The sequence below is a fragment of the Quercus suber genome, unplaced genomic scaffold (genome assembly GCF_002906115.3).
Source record: "Quercus suber isolate HL8 unplaced genomic scaffold, Cork oak 2.0 scaffold_79, whole genome shotgun sequence".
In the NCBI taxonomy this organism is placed as follows: Eukaryota; Viridiplantae; Streptophyta; class Magnoliopsida; order Fagales; family Fagaceae; genus Quercus; species Quercus suber.
Window position 1 is genome coordinate 1,672,712 of NW_027069544.1, and position 8,857 is coordinate 1,681,568.

An 8,857-nucleotide genomic window follows, 5' to 3' on the forward strand; every position below is an offset into this window, starting at 1 on the left:
AGAAAAGGAGAAAAAGATTGTCATTTCACTTCTCTGCCTTTTTATCCTTGCCACCTTCAGTTTTTTTTTTTTTTTTTTTTTTTTAATTATTATTCACAAGCCAATTTGGTGTCAAAGCTGCTCAAGCAAATTGCAAAAGCCTGAAATGCAGATAAAGGATAACGATAATCCATGGTGAACATATCTTTACTAACTTTACCAAACTGTAGAATTATCTTATCATGCTCTTGTGGGGCAGGCTGAGATGGTGTTGGCGCACCAGCAGCTGGCTGTGTAGCAGCAATTAGCTGAAAGTTTTTAACAGATGCTACTGTTACCCGCCCACGGAAGTTCAAGCACCAGCACTGTAATTGTTCATGCCATCTAGGGGGCTTATTTTTCAGAACCAAGGGTCTAAGTTTGCCATCCTCATCATCATATTGGGGTCCACCAATTTCAGAAAATCGTGCACTGCTAAAATCAACAGAGTGATCAAGGGACTTTGAGAAGGAGATGCTACGGAATGAGTCCTCAAGAGAGCGAGGAAGAAGCTCTGGCTGGCCAGGGACACTGCCTCCTGCATCAAGTGCTGAGGCTGGGATAGAATGCATCATGCAGTGCATCCTTCGTGGGCCCCGCGTGCCTAACACATTTAGTTCATATGTTACCTGGGCAATGTTGTAGCTGCCTGTTGGAACTTTTGGGGAAACTTTTTTGGAATAAAATCTGCGGCTTGAGCGCCCTGGAGGGGGGATGTGGGCAGAAGTGTATGGAGGCTGCGTATCATATATTATGAATTTTGTGCCAAGAAAGTTTGATCTGGAAAATGAAGCCAAGTACTTGTGTTTTAGTAAATTAAAATTTGAAAGAAAAAGGGAAAAAAATGCTGAAAAATAACCAATAAAAGCTTCTAGCAAATATAAAACCCCTTTTTTCCTAGCTGGAATAACAAAGAAAACATAATGGCAACCATTTTAAAGATATAACCTAAGGAACCTCAAATGAGGATATGTACACAGGCACTAGGAGGAACAGACACAAGGGAGAAGGTCCCCTGGTGCTCTTTATAGTGGATCCTCTTTTGATTCATGAAGAGGGAATTACAGATATTCAATTTGAATGCCTCTTTTAAGCAAACCATGTCATTTCTCCAAAAAGGCTGGATGACATTTGCATTCTGAAGTAATTAGTTTTTTTTCCACTAAGAGTATTTTAGCATTTTACTACTTACTTTCCATTAACATTCGTCTAAATGGAAGAACATCAACAGCATCCTAAACTAGAAAATTTTCTTTGAAGAGTAAAATAGAAGGTACTTCTAGAATGAATATTATTCTAAACGCTGGTCCCAAAATTATGGAAAAGAACAATGTTAGTGAGACTACGCTGTTTGTATGTCTATGTAACCAGTATGGATACCAAGGGAGCTTTATCCATAATAAGTTAAAAAGGTTGCACCCAAAGCACAAGGCTCCCACTTGTGCGAGCTCTAGAAGAGGTGGTTTGTCTACAGCCTCATCCCCAATTATGGAGTGGCTGATTCCTAGACTCGAACCCTAGACACATTGCTTGGACAAGGATGCTTGCAATCACACCAATGACCAAACTCTATATAGACTAAGCCAAATGTATCAAAAATTTGGAAGAACATAATTTTGAATTTATGAAACACATCCTACATTTTTTAGATAGCCCAGAATTAAGTATTGAATACACCTATTAGTATAGGAATATATTGATTATTGAATGATTGAAATATCACCTTATCACTACTTCACAATTCTTTTTGAATATATATATATATATATATCAGTAAATAGCTTGTAAAAGGTTCAAGGACACATGTTATTGTCAATGTTACACTACTTAGTAACTTTTAACACAAAGTATATTAACAAATCCACCATTGGATTACATGGTCTCTCCATATCCTCCACGCTTGCAAAATATCAAAATGATAAAAATTTAAGATCTAGTCCATCTATAGAAATTTTCACTTTCAAATTTTTTATATTAAAAGGAAAAAACACAAGTTTACGCTTCCAATAGTAAATAGAGTCCAGTTAACAAAAACTTCGTTTGTGTTTTAAGCATGGAGTGAATGTAACCCATCAATGCACTAATCAAATTACTAAAATTTATTGAGTGGCATAACATTAAAAAGGAGTTACACCGCTAAATAGCTTTTAATTTAATGAGTATAAGAACAGAAAAAAACATCTACTTATTAACATATCCTCACCCATCTATCCTATATTTTATAAAACGACATATTAATGACTTGTAACACCCATATGGATGTTTCTTAGTGCACATTGTGTATGTTTATGAAGAGGCATGTAAATAGGTTTTGAGCCTACCTCAGCTTGCCAATATAAGTGCTACTTGATCTAGAAATGTTATCAGCATCCATAGAGATAACATATTCTGTGCATGTGGTTCTTCGAGTCCTCTTTGCCGAAAGAAGAAATTTTCCATTTTCAACCAGCAAAGCTGCAGGAGAAGAGAAGAAGTAAATGTCCAGTTTATTCAAGGAAAACAGTATATACAGGCTGGTTCAAACCATTCAGACAGGACAATACATAAAAATAAATAAATAAAATGGAATAGATTTTCATAAGAATAAATAGAACAAGATTATAAAGAACAAAAAATGTTAGTTAATCTTGACTTAGGTCTACAGACTAACCAAAGAAGCATGAAAAGGTAAAGTCAAACTCACTCTTCTCACAAATGGTGCGTGAAACTTGCTGGCCACAACACCATCACAAGTATTTTACAGACCATTTTAATACCTCACTCAACAGCTACAGCACATTTATACTTATTTTTATCCATTTGCTGATTTAGTTCTCCCTCGCTGACCAAATAGCATTTGACATACAATTTTGCACTTGAATCAAACTCCAAAATTTCCATATATCTTGAAAATTAAGCTCTTTCATAGCCAAGGCAAGCTGAATCGACATCCTAAATACACCAAAACCCAGGGAATTGGACAAGACCTAAAGAAGCTTTTTATAGCCAACGTAAGTATAAATTTGACAATGCTTGGACTACTTCAAATAAAGCGTAGCTGAATGGTAGGGCAAGTCCAGCTCTTTTCAGTTGCTTGTTTACAATTGAAAAGCCCTCTAATCATAGGGAGGCTGAGAGTGCTCATAAAATGGAATAAATTATAAACATATACTTTCAGCATAATGTTTTCTCAAACTAAATGAAAATGTGTCTTCTATGAGTATTAACATAGATATAAGAAAGGTATCCCAAAAGAACCATCATATTGGGTAGTTACTAACTTATTTGCTCTTAAACATCAAGCACCCTTTAATTTATGAATTTACAAAGCACTGGCCTTCAACAAAGCATATTAGTTATTTTTCTTCTTTGACTACAACAAGCAACATTATTGAATTGCACCATCCAGTGCAATAGCGAACCTTCCACAAGAAACCCAGTATGCATCATTCACATACACTACCAATACATTTTTTTATGATCATAAAACAATAATTACAACTCTTCGAAGCAGAAAATTGGTTAATACTTTCAGATTCATGTGTGCATTCCAAAAAGAAATACACTACCAAATTAATGAAAATACTTTAATTTAAAGATATTAAATGCCTCTTTGTTGCTGGATACATAAGTGATCAATGAATAAAATAAAATCACAAACTAAGAAAGAAAAAGAGATTAAAAAGGCAGCTTAACAATTTGAAAGGATGCTTACCAGGACTAAGACACAGAAAAAGGCGGTATGTTAAATTAGATTTATCCCTTTTTATGAAGCACTGGATAGCTCCATCACGTGGCCCTGGCTGAAAATTCAAACAGTCAAAAACAGCCAGTGGCACCCTATAGGAAGTCCAAATGTTTTAATGAAAATGCATTACCACTATAAATGAAACAGATAGAAAATCCTGGCAACTTTAATTCCATTACCAATTTGAGTTAAGAAAGAAAACTACCGATAAACGAATAATAGTATGCAATAAAAAAAATGACACAACAGAACCAACCTGCTTCAGGGACACAGGGAAGGTAAGCTTCCCGCAGAACTCAGGACTCTTCACAATATCTTTGCACATCGTCCTCCAAGAACGGCAAACTGCTGCACATGCAACAACATGCTTACGAGAAGGCCACACACTCTCACTTTCTTCCAGCCTCCTAATTACATCATATAGTAGCTCAGGAGGTAGGCTAGCCCATCGGCTGTTCTGTATTATGATAGGCTGTTCTTGCAAATCATGTAATGAACCATGAGATTTGCCTCTGTGATGACTAGTTAGCCTGACTTCAAAACCCCGTCTAGATAAGCTCCCAAAACCATCCCTCACGTCACGAACTATGCTACGGAACGACATTCTACAGGTGGATCACACTACCAGTAAAATCAAATATCTCACACGAAACTTTCTGATAAATTATATTCCACTTATTAAGTACCTACAGCTGCCCATAAACAAAAAGTGCATCAGTTCCTGCCAAAAATGTCATCAACAAAAGAAAAGATAGCAAGAAAATAGAATAGGAAACAAAAGTAAAAAAGAAAAGAAAAAGAAAAAGGCAGCTTCATATGGACTACAAAGTATTCCAAATAGCCAAACCTTATTTGTTAACAACTTTTATAGGTTCTTAACTTCATGCTTTACCAAAAAGCTATAAGTCAGTTTCACTAAGCCAAGTAACATTCTATCTTAAGAGCTCATCAAAAACTCTTAACTTGCTTTCTAAAGACATAATAATACAAATTATACAGTGAAATACTTTCTGCAGTAAAGCATACAATCCCTCTTAAGAAAAGGAAAATCTAAACAGAGATATAAAGCCAAATCTAGAAAAAGAAACTAAAGTAATTTCCTTTAATTTGTTAAATTAATTATGTTACAAACCCATACCCAAAAAAAAAAGCCAGATGAAAGACAAAAATTTTATCTATATAACGAAGTGAGAATTTATACCTGCTGATCATATAACAAAGCCTTTTCTATTTTCTATATAATTTCTTAGTTATTTTTAATTTAACCCAGTTTCCGCCAGATAAACACAAATTCACTAATTCCATTCCAAAAATAAAATAAAAAGTACCCCCATCTCACTTCAACAAATTCCAGAATAAAATACTTGCCTTGTGCAACTACATATGCCAAAAGTAAAAAAGTGTGAGAAAACAAACCTGGTAAGGAAGCTAAGACCGATCAAAGCAGAGCTCAATAACTTAGTCAAAACCCATCAAAGATCTGCAAAGCACAACAACATGTAAATTTAAAAAAACCCAAAAATTTCCTCATAAAGAAAAGACTAGTAGAAGAAGAAGTTAAAGAACCAAGATTTTCTCTGGAATTTTTTTGAAACAAAAAGGTAGATTTGAAGGTGAGTGGAAGAAAAAGAGAGATCTATACCTCAATGACAAGTACCTCAACAAAGACACAAATCTTAAACTAAAATCACAAACTTTTTTTGGTGGTTTTCTTTCTTTTTTTTTTTTATCTTCACTTCCACAGTTCTATCAGGTAATATAAGGTAACAACAACAACCAAAGCAGAAGGAGAAAAAGTTGTCAAAGTCAGAATTGTATCAACAACCCTTTTTTCTTCAGACCACTGTGCCTCTCTTTAGGTCTCTCTCTCTCTCTCTCTCTCTCTCTCTCATCCGGACTCCAAGTCTACATTAAATTTAGTTCACGGAAGCAGCAGAGAAAAAGCTACTAGTAAATTTAATAGTTTTTTTTTTTTTTTTTTTTTTTTAGGTAGTGATGTATATATAGTATGAAATATTAATAATCTTTCCTAAAGTGCCAAATGTGTTACAACTTTTTATTTTTTGTTTCTTTTTTTGTGGTGTTGTTTTATGAATAGGTTGTGTTATATAAACTTACCAAAAGATTTATTAGACCAAAAGGGCTTTGACCTTTTCCCATATCTTACAGTACAACGACGGAAGTTGCAGCGAAACAGTTGAATTGTAACTTGTAAGATATTCACAGGAAGAAGAGATATATAAAAATGAGTTGTCACTCACTTGTAACTTGTAAGATTGTGGAATATACTATATAGAGTCTAGACTGCGCTGGGTTTTATTCCTCTACGCTAGCTCCTTCTAATTCTGGATACGTACTTTAGATTTTTCCACTTTAGACTGCCCAAATTCCTTCCTTTTATTTTTCTTTTAATAAGGTTGTCTTTTTGTTTAGTTTCTCAACAGCCCAAAAAAAAATAGTAGTGTTTTTGTTTGGACATAAAATGTTTTAAAATACTTTCTATATTTTCGGGTATTTTACCCAACTGAAAATGTTGGTCAGAAAAAGAAATTATTTGACCAATAAAATGAGTTTTAGGAGAAGCATATGCTATAGCTACTTCTTTAACTATAGTGGGCATAGATGATAAAGGAGATTTGACATTTGCTTGGGCTGAACAAGTTGGACCGAGGTGGGTGAAGTAAAGGCAGCACTTTGTGCCATCAGGAAAAGTTATTAATAAAGAATTTTCTAAAATTATTGTGGAAGGGGATGTTTAGAATGTGATAGATCCAGTGGGAAATGCAGGAATGAAGACTCATTGGAGTATTGCAAAGGTGGTTGCAAATATTTTGGATCTTGTTAAGTGTTTTGATACGTTTTCCTTTTCTTTTATATACAGAGAGGGCAATGCTTCGGCTTATCTTTTAGTCCCACTGGACTGCTTTTGTAAATTGGGTAAGGCCATTACCCATCTCTAATGTCCCTCTCCTAGTTTTTCAAGTTGTGGAAAGAGAGATGGTTCCAAACCTTCCATTCTTTTGTACTCTGATGACTATCAATAAAGTAATTATTTAGCAAAAAAAAAATGTCAATAATGAAAAACAAATTATTGACATTTAACAAACAAAAATAAATAAAAACAAACTCTCTCTTTCTCTCTCTCTCACAACACACACGCACAAAAGTGCAAGCAACTCCTAAATTCATCTATGAGTCTTTTGGCTCTCCAGGTTTTAAACATTAATGCTTTGCGCAATCGCGGCACAAAGCTTAAGTTATAAAAAAGGGTTGCAATGGTCATCATTATGTCAATGTGAGCAATCCTATATTTATGTTATGTTGTAGATAATGTTTTCAAAATCGAGATCCTATGTACGTAGAATCATAGGAGATAGGTGGGATCGTAGATTGTAAGATCCTACATTATTTTAAGAAAAAAAAATCACATTGGTATGTTAGATAATCACATAAATTATACATTCATTCATAATTTGCATCCATTTGAAGTATTATTATACCTCACTATATCCATTTGTAAGCATCATTTAAAGATGCCAAAAATCTCAAAACATGACACTCTATTGGGATATTATTTTTCATTTGGATCCAATTGAGCCTTATATCAAGTTAAAGAAGATTACAAAAAATCAAGATCATTTGAGATCGTTAGAATTGTACGATCCTACTGATCTTGAGCAATTGCAAAGATCCTTGAAAAATTCGAATCGTTTTAGGTAAGTGAGATCGTAAAATCAAAGAATTCAGATCGGGATTTTGACAACCATGGTTGTAGACATCCTATTTTGTTCCATTCTATACCCAAGGCCTTTAGCCCCAGTGACAAAGAATCAAATTGCTACTAAAATAATTAACATCGTGTGGGAAATCCAATGGTCCGAAAAGCTCAATTTATGACCTAAAAAGAACCCAAGTTTTAGTCCCAAAATTCAGTTTCTAGCCCAATCCGTAAAAACTACCAGATCGACGTGCACACCAATTTCTTGGCATACATCAATCTAGGGAGTCTAAATCATCTGTTCCACTTTTCCTGCTCCACTTTATACTCCACCAATAAATACTTGGCACGTGTTTACCAAATTAATTAAATACTATCATTATTGACTTATTAATACTACAGTTATTCATTAATAGTAATATTTAATTAATTATGTGAATACGTGGCAAGTATTTATTGGTGAAGTATAAAGTGTAGTAGAAAAAGTAGGATAGAAAATTTGGACTCCAATCTAAGATAGCAAACCTCATTTCACTCAATTTCCATCTTGTTGAGATTTTTGGTCAATCAAACTAATCAACTGGCTGGCTAAATATCTCACTAAAACCCTAGAGCATAAAAAGCTTTATAAATACCCTAACTTTCCACCATTCAAGAGATTGAAAGAATCATATAGCAAAGTTCTATCAAAATAACTCCAAATTTTACCTTTAAAGTTTCAAATAGTGCAAGAGCAGTATTAGTGAGCACTAGATTGAGCTTTTTGATATTCATTTGTTGGAAAGCTAAATCATCACCATCATCCCTAAATAGGAAACCCACCCCATTTGTTGCGCTTAGCTTAAACACATAATAGAAAATTATTTCCACACTTTATAACCTCACTCCACACTTCACTTCACTATAAACCCTTCTAAACAAGGGAAAAAAAGCACTCATTGAGGAGACTCATATCCTTCCAAGCTAGGGACGTAGCTAGCTTTGGACTAGGGGGGCCATTGCCCCCCTAAATTTTTTTTTAAAAAAAAGTTATTATTATTATTATTATATATGTGTGTAGACTGGCCCCCCTAATTTTTTTTTTAAAAAAAAGTTATTATTATTATTATTATTATTATTATTATTATATATGTGTGTACTAATTTTAGCAATTTTATTCTATAAAATTAATTTTTTTCCCTTAAACAATATCATTGATTCTTTTAAGAGTAATGTTATACTCACAAACTTTTTTACAACATTTTTACAAACTGTTTTGATAGCAAATTCTTATTGGTTTGCACATGGACCCATCACTCACATCATTTTTTTACTTATAAGTAACCACTTATTACATCTATAATTTATAAAAATAAAAAAAAAAGTTTGTAGTGCTAGTATTTTCCTCATTTTAG

General features: G+C 33.8%; 1 protein-coding gene across 1 annotated transcript; it reads right to left on the reverse strand.

Annotated features, from left to right (window-relative positions):
- Positions 1-60: 60 nt before the first annotated feature.
- On the reverse strand, positions 61-5,692 carry LOC112007383 (tubby-like F-box protein 8). Its single transcript, XM_024039719.2, has 6 exons — positions 5,388-5,692; positions 5,162-5,225; positions 4,002-4,437; positions 3,713-3,800; positions 2,340-2,472; positions 61-798 (listed from the first exon to the last, which is right to left on the reverse strand). Exons 3-6 carry the CDS (start codon positions 4,347-4,349, stop codon positions 90-92), a joined length of 1,278 nt encoding a protein of 425 aa, XP_023895487.1. The 5' UTR covers positions 4,350-4,437; positions 5,162-5,225; positions 5,388-5,692; the 3' UTR covers positions 61-89.
- Between the last annotated feature and the right edge of the window lie 3,165 nt (positions 5,693-8,857).

Excerpts from the sequence above, each read along its gene's own strand:
- LOC112007383 (XM_024039719.2), bottom strand. The coding sequence starts at position 4,349 with ATGTCGTTCCGTAGCATAGTTCGTGACGTGAGGGATGGTTTTGGGAGC. Across the intron at positions 3,801-4,001 it reads TCCCTGTGTCCCTGAAGCAG|CCAGGGCCACGTGATGGAGC; the intron begins GTTGGTTCTGTT and ends TTGAATTTTCAG. Across the intron at positions 799-2,339 it reads ACTTATATTGGCAAGCTGAG|ATCAAACTTTCTTGGCACAA; the intron begins GTAGGCTCAAAA and ends TTCATTTTCCAG.